The sequence below is a fragment of the Apostichopus japonicus genome, chromosome 15, assembly GCF_037975245.1.
Source record: "Apostichopus japonicus isolate 1M-3 chromosome 15, ASM3797524v1, whole genome shotgun sequence".
NCBI lineage: Eukaryota > Metazoa > Echinodermata > Holothuroidea > Aspidochirotida > Stichopodidae > Apostichopus > Apostichopus japonicus.
The window spans coordinates 27,774,655-27,790,562 of NC_092575.1; the positions used below are offsets into that span (position 1 = coordinate 27,774,655).

A 15,908-nucleotide genomic window follows, 5' to 3' on the forward strand; every position below is an offset into this window, starting at 1 on the left:
AAATGAGCTATGTAGAGCTCCCTTAGGCATCCCGGTAAACCATTCACAACAGGTTATCTTCATTTTCATTCGAAAATAAGCACACATCACTATTATGTGAGGAACAAATACCACATGGCCAATTTCTCAGTTCAAAGAGCATGTACAGCATGATACCACTTGAGTATTAACACATTGCTTACCATGCAGTACACGCATATATACCTGTATGCCATTCATGAAATTATTGATAACCTACATCCTGATCCATTCACAATTTAGTCCTAATCCTTTCACACTGCTGCTATCACTAATTCAGACTGTGAAGGGAAACACAATTATGATTACTACAGCACATCTCTCTCACTATGAGTAATTGCAGCAACACACACTGCAGAACCACGTGTGCTCAACTGGCAGTGACGTAGGTACATACCGTAGTAGTAGTAGTAGCTCGGTCTAGAATAATCTCTACAGAATACTGTATGTGTGGGGCTGGGCTTGAATCAATAACAGCATAGCTGTACTGTGGGTATACGTGTACATCTAGACAGTATTCTGAAAGTGACTTTCCTGAATATTAAACACACATTTCAGTCCCTGGTTTTCATAATATCAATGATTTGGTTGTACAGAACTTCACTTAAGGTTATGATGACAACCAGAGGCTAGCTAATGTTCTAGTTATGTAGCGTTTAATGATTTGTACTCATAATTCTTCAAATACAGAAATAATTCATCTGCCGTTAAGTAGCTAAACATTAAATTAGAATGAACTAATTTGCAGCAATTTGATATTATAGTCACATATCTGCTAAAGTGTGTTCAATACACATTTCCTTTCCTTCATTACAGGTTTCCTTCTCTCAAGAAACCCTTAGACCCCCCTACTCTTCCCACCACCTCCCATGAAATGAGATGTTATTGAAATTTATTTCACTAATAAATGGTGTGTAATATATAATCCCGCAATGATCAAGTTTGTAATGTGAACGCTTGCGTAATCAGAATCAGATCCCGCTATCATGATCCTCCTTTAGGGGACGATTCTAACCCATCAAGGGCGATTGAAATTGTATGTATACTGTATGTGACTTGTGTATACTAAAAATTTTGTTTGTCAACCCATAGTAAAAAATGTTTGTCTCCAAAGTGCTGTTGAAACATGGCATATCTTTGATACCTGACCATTTTCATATAGCTAAATTTGCTAACACAACAACTCAGTTTATCGCAATGCCATATGTATGATGTACAATTATGTGTTTTCAACTGTGCATCCAGCAGTAGGAGTCCTCACATGGTAATTTATAAACAATTCTCATGACCTTTTCATGCTTGCATAAAGCTTCCCTGTTCATATTTTGCTTCTTGATCTGGCACGCGTTCTCCAATGTGAACCTGCCTTGGTTAAGTTTTGTTATCTCACTGTGGTGGGGTAACAAAACCCTGATCTCCATTGCATTCTTGAATGTGAACAAGGCCTATGTCCCTCAAAGCTACCAGACTTTTATTGTAATTTCACTGATTAATATACATCTAATAAGCCTTCGAAGACTATACCTTAAAGTTAATCGTTCCTGCAGGGTATGACTTTGATGGATGAAAGAAAGGGACTGTATTGTAAGCTAATTTCAAACTTCAAATATCCTGCTACTGCAGCTTTAACACAGTTGACATTAACTCTCTTAGTGTTCCCGTCTCACCCTGGGGCTGCTAAGAGAAAAGATGACAGTGATAATGTAATGCAGTGAACTTAATTTAAAAAACAGGAAGTTCCTGAAAAACCCCAAGACTAGCACCACATGAGAATAAAAATAATGGGGTCCATTAACTACATCCTGCATTCATAGTACATCTTAGACATGCTACAGACTGGCAATCTCACTGTAACGTTCATACATTAGTAGACGGTCAGGATCTGGAGATTGCACCGGGATAAACTCCCTTCTGTGTACAAATACAAAATAAATCCACAATACTATTGCTGACAAACACTACCCCCATTATATTTTCCTTTCATATTCCTAATTTCCTACCCCTGGTGTCAATATTCCTTATATTTCATATTTAGAGCAGCGACTGTCTTACCACAAAACTGAATAAACCAGAAAATTGAAAAGTTCCTATTTATTGGAAAAGACATCTCTGAATGTCTAATTACATCGACTGTCGACAAATCTGATGTTAATTAGACACCTTAATTACCGGATTAGGAAAACACATACACGATCCCTTGGAATCGGTCATTCCTACTTTAACGAAGAGTATCAACGGACATGTTGTAAGTTAATATTCCTGACACATTCCTTTGAAGCTTCTTCTCACATCACAGCAGAATGAGAACCTCATCTCTGACTTGAAGATGGCTTTGAGACATCACAAGAGACTGGAATGTCAACAACCAAAATACCATCTTCTCATCTGGCTTGGATGAATTACATATCAAGACAGAGACAGAGATAGAGGTGGGCAGGGAGAGAATGATATTCTCTCTGAATTTATTTGTCTCTCATTGTCACAATCCAACAACATATACCAAACCTCTGTCTGGAGAGAGATATAATATCCAACTCAAGAGTCAAAAAATGTTGCAGTGAGTCTTCCACTGAGAGGAAATATATGTAAGGACAGAAGACAATATATGATCAATGACAACAATTGACATATAAGGCATCAACTTTGTTCATAATGTTTGTAAAATATTTGATCACTTTGGGGGGGGGGAAGAAGGCAGGGGCAAGGGGGGACAAGGTGTGCATAAAGGGATAAGTGACAATCATCTAGAATACTATGTTAATTTTAAGTTATTGCATGTGGAAGTATCGCTTCTTCGTAGCGCTATAACCTATAGTGTAATAGGTTTGTACAAGTATGTCTATGTGTACAGTATTTGGGGTTTGGTATTTCCAATCCCTCAAGGTTGATTGGTGGATGTTTTATAAAGCTAAGGCCAAGAGCTGCCAGAGAAGTGGTAGTGCATGGACTACCATTTGTCTAAGACTTAATTTTTCAGTAGGAGCACTTGGTACTGTACATGTACTGCACTGTATCTGTTTAATTAAAGTGTGTTCAATTTGTAGAGTGAAATTGATGCCCTGTCCTACTTTACCTAGCACTGTCTTTAATCTCTTAAAAACCAAGTATTTGAATAAATCCTAAATTGCAGTGCAGCAACATACACTTATGAAGTTACAATGGACAGCTTGTTAGGAAAACATGCAGCAATTAGTTACTAATTACTTTGTTTTGCAGCAGCTTGCTGTAGAAAGATTGTACTTCCTACACAATAGCACTGTTACTCTGTGCTATCAGCTCCTAAGAGTACATGAAAGCCATGAGTAGGCAGTTTTCACAACTTTATAATAACATTTCTACAGACTGGATGGCATTGAATGCAACCGACAGATACAGTATGTACGCAATTTATAATGCCTCCAGTTGTCGAGACAGAGTAGCAGAACTATACACAACTGCACAATGACAAAATCAGTATAAGCACTACACAGACAGTGTGAAGAAAGACCCATAAAGCCAGTAATCCAACAACTAATAAACAGAGTCAATACATTCCCCAGATAACAGAATAACAAGTACTGTATGGTATTATCTGCTATCCAGTAGAACTACTACTCATTACCCTAGTGATCCCTGAAAGAGTGGGTCAAAGTTAGATTATCCACTATAAGCTTCCCACAACATCACATGTATTAATATCAAGGCTGAAACTTTTGAGATATATTATTATGTGATGGAAGTTTAAGATGAAACACAGAACAAAACTGATAAGGGAATGTTTTGGTAACCTATAAAAGTTCAACAGTTGAGCCTTATCTCTGTACAGTAATGACGTCAATACGTTACTTTTATCACATTTTGAATGTTTACATCTGTGAATGAGACAAATCAAAAACATGTACTTAGTGAACAATAACCTGCACAAGCCATAAAATGAATAAAAAAGAAGTTTCTTTAAGTTTCTACCTCCCACACAACGAGGTTCGGATGTTTCCTTCAGGAAGATGAATCAATCGGTTGTAAGAATGGTAGATTTGAAAGTTTAAGACGAAGTTGGTGGTGATCAGAAAGGGAGCACATTTTGTAGGTAGATTCAATCGGAGATTATATTGATTAGAGATGGAGGAGTACGAGACGAGACAAGATAGAAGATTTAGAAAACCCCATAAAATAGGAGAGGGGCAAGGGAAAGAATGGGGAAGGGCTTAATGGAACAAAAGATGATCATTGTCAATCTCATGGGAGAGTATCACTAAGTTGTGAGATTTTATGACAAAGGACAGGCAGGGGAGGGGGGGGGGAGAGGGCATGGAGAAGGGAGGAATGGCTAAATGAAAGGATAATTAAGTCACCTTACTGTCCTTACATATTAACCAGTGGTGATGCAAGTCTTGGGGGTGTGAGTGTGAGGCATGATGCCCAGGGGTGCCAAGCTATAGCCTAACAAAAAAATCATCCATAGCTTGACCAGTGCAAAACCTAATTGCTTATGGGTGCAAGTATAGTAAAAAGTGTTACACAACAAAAATAACACACACTAGACAGAGGGTCAGGAGATCAGGCTATCTTGCTTTAAGGTCATAGGTCACAGGGTGATGATGGTGAAGTAGTGCTACATACAGCTGTCCAATGCACATGCTACATACTGTAGGTTAGCTACAGTATATAGATGACACACATTTCCTCTCCATGGAAGTCCTGTAAGTAGTAGAAACTGTTTTAGTGTCACAAATTTAGTCACACTTTTATAACAATGACATCAATTCAATGCCAATTATTCTTTCCAATACTAGTACCAATTATTCTTTCCTAGTCTCATACAGGAAACTAGAAATTACTCATCGGTCACATTCAAGATAAAAGTAAAATAAGAAACCTCAAACAAGCTTGTACAGCAAATCATTTCTGGTTTGATGACACTCACCTACATTGTACATTTTGAGGTAACCATTTTACCTTGATGACTATAAAAAATAGGAAACCAAAGTTTAGAGGTGGAAATGAGGATAAATGAAATTTATCATGGAAGGCTATCCAGTTAACATCTTCCTATGGGTCACTTTTTATCACTGCTAAATAGTTTTCAAACTATAGCATGACAACAAAAGGGAAATGAACTTTACTTGAAATTACAAACTTCCTATATTCTCTTTATCACAGACTGAGAACTGGTCTAAGTTGCATGCTAACCATTCTGTAATAACAACAATACACTAAAGTATTTATAGTGATGTTACAGTGCAAAATGTAACCCATTACAATTTATTGAGACGAGCATGTGGCATTCTCCAAAATCAGACCAAATTAAAAGAAACTGCTGTGAGTCTGTTTTGTTGCTCGCAAACTAATAGGGAAAGAAAGCAGAGAAGTCATAGTTATTTTTATAGAACAATAATTTGGTAAAAATGTTTCCTTTTGTATCAGATATATTCATCTTGAAAACTACTGTACAGGCTTCTTCTGAAATATTCCAAAAGTTAAGAAATATTTTTTTTTCTTTTCTTCTTACAGATCGAACGGTTTGACCAAGAATAGTCCAAACAAGGAAAGTTGGTTTTAATTGATAAGGAGTTCCATTTTCATTGTTGGTTAATAATTTACTCAAGTTGAGTACAGTAGTATTGTACGTACTAAGTGAAGGGAGTAATTCATTGAGCTGTCATCACATCGTAGACTGCTTGCAAATTGGGCAACTTGCTATTAAAGTGCAATGATGCATGGCAGTACACAGTAACCATACCTGTAGTATTAACAATCTTGACACAAATTCAGAGCCATTCAACATGCTACTGTACACAAAATTTGGAAACTAAATTATTCCATGAAGTGCAACATAAGTACATGCAAGGTACATGTACAAACCCACCAGCAGTTATAGCCACAGATAACTGTGACCTTAATAAGTACAGTACCAGTTTGAAATTGTACTGTACTTCATATAATCTACAGAAAAGCAGAGATCAAAAACTATAAATTTATCTAATACACATCACTTGGAAGCTACAGTTGACTCCATAGTACAGTAGCAGTGGTGTACCTTGCACTGTGGAATCTTCAAACTCTTAAATTTACCTTTGAGATGGTGAACTTTAACACAAACAGATTCAACACCAACTGTAAAGTTCTTCAAAAATACATTTGCTTTTAATTTATTGTCTTTTACATAGGGCACTAAAGGAACAGTTTACTAGGCTAAAAGTGGCTTCACTGGGTACTGTAGATCAATGGACTGAGATCTGTGTAACTAAAGCAAATGTCATCTAGTGATATTCGTATAGGTCAGTTAGTATATATTGAGCTGGTTATTTATAACAGCAGCTGTCCTATACCTGTTACTTAAATTATTATATATAGCATATGATGTTGGCATGTATTGCATTTTAGTAGCTTGGCAATGATTGACTGGGAAGCAAATGGGGGACACATTTAGGAAGGGAAATGTATGGTAACAAGTTTGAAGGGCATGTGAATATGAGGGTACATAAATGAGAAAATTGACAAGAGAAATTATGAACATGAAAAAAAAAAGCAAGTCAAAGATGGATTACATTTGGCTGTGAATCGAGACCCAAAAACTATAGTGGTCTGGTTGCCAGTGGTTGGAGTATTTACAAATGATGATACCTACAGTAGCTGTGTCGAAGCAATGTCTGTACTCCAATTTATCCCTTTATGTACCTACACCACAATGGTCACATTTCACGACTGCACCCCCATCGACCCCCTCCCCATGCTTTGTTAGAATTTCAACTGTCCTATATGTTTTGGGTTATCATGTTAACAAGCGACACAACACACATACATATGTGAACAAATTTGTCACACCTTAGTTTGCATTTGGCTCAAATGGCAACACAGAAGCACCACAAACATGGTGTCTCATACAGTAACTAAACTTGGGCAAGCAGTTTTCTGTGATCCTATAAAGCATCCCACTTTCATATTCCCATTCCCCCCTCCCCCCCTTTCACCAATTTGGCTATTTTCAGCAGGTTTAGGAGTAATACTGATAACGTTTAAAGCTTCACAATTTGGTACTTTGTGATAGGAATACTTTGCTGATATGCAAACGTACTGTAGTACCTTGCTAACACAATTAACTAGACAATTGATTAGTTGATTCAACCAGCAACAATATATTTATATGATTATTATGGAAATATTTCAGAATGTAAGCAACTTTGTTATTGCACTGAGAAGTGCATATCATTACTGTATGTACTGCAGGTACAATACTGTACTTCCAACATGCATGATCTACAGTACGTACTACTACTGTATGTATGTACACTTAACCTAGACTCATATGACATTCTGTACAGAGTGCTTTGTGCAAGTTGAGGATAATATAACTACTGTAAGCTATTCAAAATGAACAAGGTCTATATTGCTAAAAATAAAACTTTTCAAACACAGCCTGTGATTGGTAACTTGCTGTATAGAGAGGCAAGCAATTTAAATGTAATTTGTTAGGAATCGTGAGAAATCAAAACACACTCCGAAATAACTTCTTTGGACAATAAAAGCGCAAGAAGGCAGATCTACTTCTGATGCTTTCACAAGACTTTAAAGACATCTTCTTAGTCTGCTGTGAATTAGCTCTAAAGCCACAGCATGAGGTTGGCTGTATCTCTTTATAAAAGAAAATTTATGTTAAAAGGCAGAGGTAACAACTCTACTTAGTTTGATTTTGTCACTTTCCATCTACAGTATAGCCACCATGTATGATTCAAAAGTTTGCAACTTTGTTACACATTTAACCATTTAAAGTTGTAACTAATGTACTATCCAGCCAGGGCCTGTTCTACTGTTTAGTCATTCTACAACTTTAAAGGGAGTCACCTAATAAGTATCAGCTCAAAGCTTTGATTTTGGATTAAAAGTATCCACTGCCTCAGGGGTAAAGTTCAAGATCTGCCCTTTAATCCTATGATCTTGGCTAAACACACTGTAGGTTGTATGTGCTGAGATTTGGTAAATAGGACATGACAGATCAAAATCTAAAGGATCATTGTTATGTCTCTCACAGAGAAATTACAGCTATCTGAGCTCCTTAAACATCAATAGATAATGGCTGGAGATAAACACATTGCTAGGGGATCATTAATCACTGATATAGATAATAGCTAATACATTAATAGACTCACAGACAGCAGATTTAAAACCACATTGTAGCATCACCTGTGTCTACCTGAGTATGCTCTCCTTTGTACCAACATTTAATGAAGGGATTACAGTTTAAAAGAATTCAAACTGAAATAATACCACAAATTTTACAAAGCAGATAAAAGGACAACAGGAGATAAACAATGAGCATGAACTTTGTAATTATTTACATAAAAGGAATAAAGGAAAATTTGGCTGATGTGATAGATGCATGCTAATGTACACAATGCACATGGATTACAGTTTGAAATGTGCTATGTGGTTGCTTGTACTTTTCTGTAAGTACTGGATATATGTATGTATTCGTTCTGCCTACAAAATCTAGTTAAAATCATGGGATTGCCCATTCACAATTAGCATATTATTTAACATTTCACTCAAGAACAGGAAATTTGGTGCCACATAACAATATATCACTTTGTTTAACTTACAAAAACTTATGCATCATTCCATCAATGTGCTAGTTTGATAGACTATAATGCAACATTATCTTAACATTTCCAGGTGCCTGGTCTTTTATAAGTAAGAACTTTGATCATTTGGCTGGCTAAAATTTGTTTTATACTGATGTTTGATTTATATTTGCTTACAAACCAAATTTCAACTTTGGCACACCTTGTTCATGGACATACTGTACAGTATGGCTTTTAAAAAAATAGTATTTACAGTATCATAACTTTGGGGTTTGGAAATTGGTCACTTATATACTCATTTACATCCACCAATATACCAAAATGAACACAAGATACTGTAAGTAGACTAGAACCTTTGACCTTGAATGTTGTTTCATATTTTATTTCTGGTGCACTTTCATCCAAATTTCAGAGGGTCACTTAGAAACTTTGCAGCAAATTTGTTATTTGGCAAAGAATGACAATACAGTTTCTAAAAACAGCTTGGTATAAACAACTATATTAATAGTGACAACTTGCTGGATTTGATAAATACTACATGCAACAGGACAGAAATGGACAATTGTTCATTGTTGTGACAATTTCTATCGTACAGTACATGAATCCAACAGTATATAAAACCCGAGCATTTATCAGTTGAAGATAGCAAGAACAATGTAAAATTCATTGGTATGCAGACTTGATGCAAGCAATGCTAAATCTGATACCTGTAAGTATCTATACATAGCTCTATGTAGAACCATTAAATTGCTAATTGATTTCTTTTAACAGTTCAGTTTACCTATATGTCCTGTAAATAGTACTCATAAGATGCCTTCTCATGCATCTCTCCGACTATATATACTGTTTTCAAATCTATAATGACAAGACGCTGTATTCATCCACCTAAGATAATATTAAACACAACTTGGCCATAATTCCAAGTAGATTAAATAGGTCCATAGCCTTGCACTTGGTAAAGAACCAATGAGAGTCCCTCAATTCATAACCAATGTGGTATCTCAAGATGAAAAGTGACACTGGAGGTATGCTCCCAATTTAGCAGCATAACCTGTGACCTTTCAAGACATTTCATCTATTCCTTGACGTACTCAGTGGGATGTGTAGGACAGAGACCATCAATATGTCCACAAATTGTTAAAGCCTAAGGACTTAACTGCTTGAGCTTCCACTATTGGCAATGACCGTGTTCTCATGGGACTGTGATAATGCAATCTCTCTTCATGTATGGTTGAATCCATCTTGCAAAGTTGTTGCTTATGTGAATGCTAAATACATTGTTTCATTCAAGGTCGGGGTATTAAGATGTTCAGCAGATGTAGAACCCAGCAATGATATGACGTGCAGCACCTGGTTTAGATGTCATATTACGTATGTTGGTCATGACCAAGAAAGTTATTTGTTAGTTGTCTATACGATTACATTATCACAGTCGAACCAACATTACAATAAGAATTGTACACCAATCAATGTAGATGATGGACCCTAAAATATACTAACAGGTCATCAGAAGTTGCATAGATACTGTAAGCTGATAAAAATGTATTGTATTAAATTACAAATCAAATTTTCAAAAGGAAATGTCTCAAAGTGTTCCATACTATTGGGTGATATATGAAGAGTACTAAAGTACAAACATGTACAGTAGTTCAACTATTGAATATTGAATTATGAATCCTGTCACATCCAATAAAAGCATCTCAGATAAATTTTGATTCAGCTTCAGCTTTAATGAATATTAATTAGCTATGCGCACTAAGGAATAATTTAGGCTTCAAATTTTGCGTAGAAGTCTCTGACTTTTGTCATTTATAAAGTACTTTGCATTTGTATTGCACTTTGGGCATACATTGTATACATTATTGTATACATTTTGTGATGGGTTATTTGCGATTCCTTGTTATGTGATACTATTAAGCAGTATATGAATATTCATCATATCCACAAACAAACTAGAGAGGTAGCACAAATAGAATACAAATTTGTGAAACAGAGGGTTTTATCAGAACTCTCAATTATTCAAAGATGATTTTGTACATAACTACTGTACTGTAGTATGAGTGTAAGTCTAGACATGTTCCAGAAGTTCTGCAAGCCATATGTGTAACAGTACTCACAAAACCATTTACACATGTAATTTTACATTCTATTACGTGTAACCTTGTGAAATGTTTTGACCTCTCATGTTCTGCACTGAGTATTTACAAAGCAATTCAATCAATCATTATGTACATAATGTCTAGCAAAATTGCAGTGTAATACCATTTAAAAACTAAGAAGTTACAGTAGATCTGTACAAAGTTCACAAGCCCATTCATAGACTTCACTCATCCACTGACTGATAAAGATATAAAACACTTATTGAATCAAAGACTTTATCATATCAGATATGCTATTTTTATCAACTTTATCAAACTTGGCAGTCAACTTTGCAAACAGTAACACTACAGTAGATCAGAATGAAAGACAATCGACTTAAATAGTTCATGTGACAAATTAATATGTAATAAGTTTATGATTTATCAATGCATTTTGGCCAATAAGGCCTTACTCTGAGCACTGAAAAAGACACACAGATGAACAAGTACAGTACTGCTTAATTTTGAAGAAAATAAACCCACATGATATGTTAAAATTGGAGAGCAAATGTTCTGTTTGTACCTTAAATACAAGTCTGTGTATGATGACTTGCAAGGCACTTGCAACTGCTGTAAACTAGATTGATCTTGGCACTGTTCCAAGTAATATATGATCCTCTTCAGTAAAGATAAGAGATAAAAAAAGGGCAAAAAGGGAGGGGGGGGGGTCTTGAATTGGTCACAATCAGAAGACGTATTACAACTAAAGACTTTGAATATGTATGAGCAAGGTACTAGGTTAAAATGCAACTTTTGTAAGAATTCAGTACATTCCTAACAGCAATTCAGACAATCATTTTGAACATATCAACAAACACTTTCACAACAGCTCATGTTTATTTACAACTTTTAGCAAAGGGTTGAAAGAGCGAGCAAGATAGAGAGAGAAAGAGGGAGGGGGGGGGGGAAGATGTAAGAAAATGGTGCTAAATAACTTCTTCCAACAGTCTATTTACAGGAGATTCCAAATGTCTTTTTTTGATGTGTAGTTTTGCTATGGAATATTTTCAAAATGAAAGACAAAGTTCTTACATTACCATACAAATCACTTAAAAAGTTACTTGAAGGAACATGACAAAATGACACATTACAAAGGGTTATTATACAGTATATTTTAAGAAACTTCTAAGTGAATGTACCCTGTACCTTAAATCAGACAAACCTGTACAAGCTTTCTTATTCCAGCTACTGTCACAGAACAGAGAGGCATTACTTGGCAAATAAAGAAAAAAACATATCGACTCCTCCAGAGCTCTAAAACCTCAAGGATTCTTCAGTTTAATTTATGTGATGATGTTTGAAGTCCTAGGATCTGCAACACTTTTACACATCTGGATCCTACGTTGCATATAAATTCATTGGCGATAAAGATTCAATAAACTGGGCAAATAACAGATTCTTAACACAATGGTAAATGTATTTAAATGAGTGACATATTTTCTTGCATTCAAAACATTTCTTGTATAAATTGGCATTTTCTTATCACATGACCATTTGAAGTTAATCAAAGTTTCACCAAACATAGAATTTATCCTAGCATTCATCACATTATCCTTAAACATGAATTTACTGTGATACCCTCTATCCTCAAAATGCCTACATTCTAACAAGTATTTTCTAACATTCCACACTGCTTGGAATAGGATGATACAGTAGTCCCTATTTCCTTACAAATTATGCTTGACACTGGCGAGTAGAATTTTTTAAATATTAAAATATATTGTGCTGACGTTTGGGAAGATGCTCATGGCCTAGTCAAGCCAAATAATACCAAGATTAAAAAATGCTTCAACTTAGGCAGTGTTGAGTAACACTGAAACTTTTTACAGATTACGAACCGAATATTAAGGAATCTTGAGGATGGATCAGTGTTTTAGGGGTTAGGTTTGATAGGTTTGATATAGCAAACGTTCGGGAATTGTTAACGTTACGGGATATGAACCGAGGGCCTGACTTTAGAATCCGTACCATATGAATGTGCAAGCTTACTTCGAATCGGCCGAAGAACAACTGTATAATCCGGCTGAACGTGTGTGCTCGCACCGGCTTGGTTCAATAGAATAACAGTCGGTGAATAGGTGCGTCGCGTGAATGATTCGCTTGAATGAGTTAAAGCGGTATAGTAGGAAATAGGGTTAGGGTTAGGAAATAGGGTTAGGGTTAGGAAATAGGGTTAGGGTTAGGAAATAGGGTTAGGGTTAGGAAATAGGGTTAGGGTTAGGAAATAGGGTTAGGGTTAGGAAATAGGGTTAGGAAATAGGGAATAGGGTTAGGAAATAGGGCTAGGAATTAGGGGTATGAAGTAGGGAATAGTGTTAGGAGATAGAAGAACGGGAGGTGGGGATACGGAGTGTTAGGAAATAGGGTTAGGAAATAGGGTTAGGGTTAGGAAATAGGGTTAGAAAATAGGGCTAGGAATTAGGGGTATGAAGTAGGGAATAGTGTTAGGAGATAGAAGAACGGGAGGTGGGGATTGGCTTGGTTATATTTGCTATAGAACGACTATAACTTGGATTCCAAGAGGGCATGGAACTTAACCCATTTTATTAGTTAGGAACTTGGCTACACATTTAACACTAAGGTGTGTCTTTAAACAGAGCTGCTACAAGCTAGGATTATTGAGGTATAAGCACCTGCTTAAGTCTTAATGCAGTAGACCATCACAAAAGAAGACGTTTCAATGGAAGTCGTTGTCAACTAGAATGTTTATTGATCGTAAGTTATTACATATTCATTATGTGCTCTTATTTGTGTTAAATATTCATATTATTTATTACATATTCATTATATATTCATGAATGCTTGCATATTCATTATTTTGCTTTTGTTATATGGTAATGAATATTCAAATATGGTAATAAAGGAAAAGTTAAGGTTTCTATTTTTCTTCCAAACGCCAAATCCTCATCCGGCTCACATGGCCTGATCGGTTAGGAGTATGCGCTATTATTAATTCGCATCCTAACATCCCGGGTTCGATTACTGCTATGTGTTACTCATGTTATTAATCATGTTTTCTCCTCTCTTCTCTTCTCTTCTCTTCATAGATATGTAGGTCTCATCCGAGAAAACGAGTGAGGAAGACAGAAAGAATAGAGAGAGAACTACGGTTGAAAGTGTGGGGGATGTGAAACGGGGTACAATGAAGTGAAGCGAGTTTACTACCTTCATGAAAACCGCCAAACTCTTTTAGTCCCCCAAAAATATCCAAGCCCCATTTAAAAACGCTCACCCCATCAAAAAGAGCGCCCTCTTTTAGCCTGTCGGATATCGGATGGTACGGATTCTAAATTAGTACCGAACCGAGTATTAAGGAAACTTGAAGTCGTGGTTTAATTGATTACATATGTGATTACATATGTGGTTACATTGATAAAGTGGTTAGTTGATTACATATAGTAATTCAACATTACGGACGGGTTTTATATATTTTTTTTCAATTTAATAAGGAACGTTCGGGAATTGTTAGTCAGTAGGATGGATCAGTGTTTTAGGGGTTAGGTTTTTATGAAGACCGATTCCCGTGTTTGTATAATAATATAACTTCCATTGTATGCGTAAACGCCTAAAGTAGTGTAATCCTCCCATTATACCCGAAATAACTGCTCAGACTCCGATCGATATCGAGCGGACCTCACTTTTCATTTACCTATTACGAAGTAACCTAACCCAAAATAAATCAAATTGAACTAGTGGAATAGAAAAAGTAATATTATTCAGACTGAATATTAGTAAAAATAAGGTTGGGCGAAATGACCAACACGGTTGGGCGAAATGACCATGATGGTTGGGCGAAATGACCATGCTGGTTGGGCGAAATGACCAGGCTGGTTGGGCGAAATGACCAGGCTGGTTGGGCGAAATGGCAGTTGGGCGAAATGGTTGTTGGGCGAAGTGACCAGAAAGCGTTATAGTGGGCTTAAGCTTTGGTTTTAGGACAAGTCTAATGTCTAGGACCTGCTGGGACTAGGCCTTTCTGATTACTGCAATAACATTTAACTAATGTTTAAGTTAGGCCTGTATTGAAGTTACTTAAGCCATCCATACTGTGTAGGCATTAAAGGCTAGGCATAATTCCGGACCCAGTTTGGGAGTGGATATAGGCCTAGGCCTTTACTAGTACTAGGATAGGCTAAACTTGTCACTGTTCGGCAAGTTAGGCTTACTGCTGTACAAAATGGGAACACACGTATCCATCCTATATTGTAGAAATCTGCATGATACTGTAATGAAAATAACATACTGTATTCGAAAACACATGCCCTGGACTCCATTAGGCCTTACTAACCCGGCTAAGTTAGGTTGTGTTCTTCAGCCTAAGCTTTGCAACTTAAATCGAAAATTACGTAATGTTTTATGCAACACACGTAACACTTCGCACTGCATTCTTGAAAGTTATATTTTCTATGCCTTTACTTACCTACTAAGGTCGTTGTAGCTCCAACTGCTTTTGTAATATCCGTTTCACACGAAGTAATCTTTGCTTTGACAACGTTTAAATCATTCTTGTTTCCAATAGAGACGGAATCTTCAGCCATTTTACGGAGTTCGTCGGACTATTCAGTTCTACATGTGCGAACGTTCCTCTGGATATACACTAGATATTCGTAAGCAATGCAGGCACCGTCTGCTCAACCGTCTACGTAGTCGTCACACACATGTGCAACGGGTTGGGATATCAACCAACGAGGTAAATGAATCTGGAGGATTCATGTCAATTGGGTGCGCGCGTACCATGTATGGAGGGTCATGTGATGTGTTCCAGGGTGGTACTATACTTATATTTCTCTGTAGCAGTTCGAGAACAGTGATAGTGACTTCGTGAAAGATTGGTCGGTTCGGACATGGGAACTAACGGCATAAGAAGGTACTGGTACTTCAGGCCTACGAAATAGTGCTAATATGCTAACGTTCAACCTTATTCTCTTGAATGAAGGCAGGCTTTCTACATAATCTTACTTATTAATACAGCTCTAGGGGCAAGCTTTGTCTCATATGGCCTAACGTTATAACTACACGCTATAAGTGAATGTAGAAATGGGAAATGTGTGGAAATGTTTAGTTCAGTGCAGCCACGGAATTCTCCATGGAACAGAGCCTAATGCTGCTCGACGGGAATATAGCTATCACGTTAGGCTACAGGCACGGTTATTGCTAGGTAACGGGTGTCGTCTGCTGCTCTAAGCACGCAAAC

The 15,908-nt window shown here is 36.6% G+C and overlaps 1 protein-coding gene across 1 annotated transcript in view; it reads right to left on the reverse strand.

Annotated features, from left to right (window-relative positions):
• The window catches only part of LOC139981339 (clustered mitochondria protein homolog), a 62,281-nt gene extending 46,929 nt beyond the window's left edge, over positions 1-15,352 (reverse strand). The window contains exon 1 of the mRNA XM_071993676.1: positions 15,135-15,352. Within this exon, the coding sequence (XP_071849777.1) occupies positions 15,135-15,252 (118 nt within the window). The 5' untranslated portion in view covers positions 15,253-15,352. The remainder of the gene's footprint in view (positions 1-15,134) is intronic.
• Between the last annotated feature and the right edge of the window lie 556 nt (positions 15,353-15,908).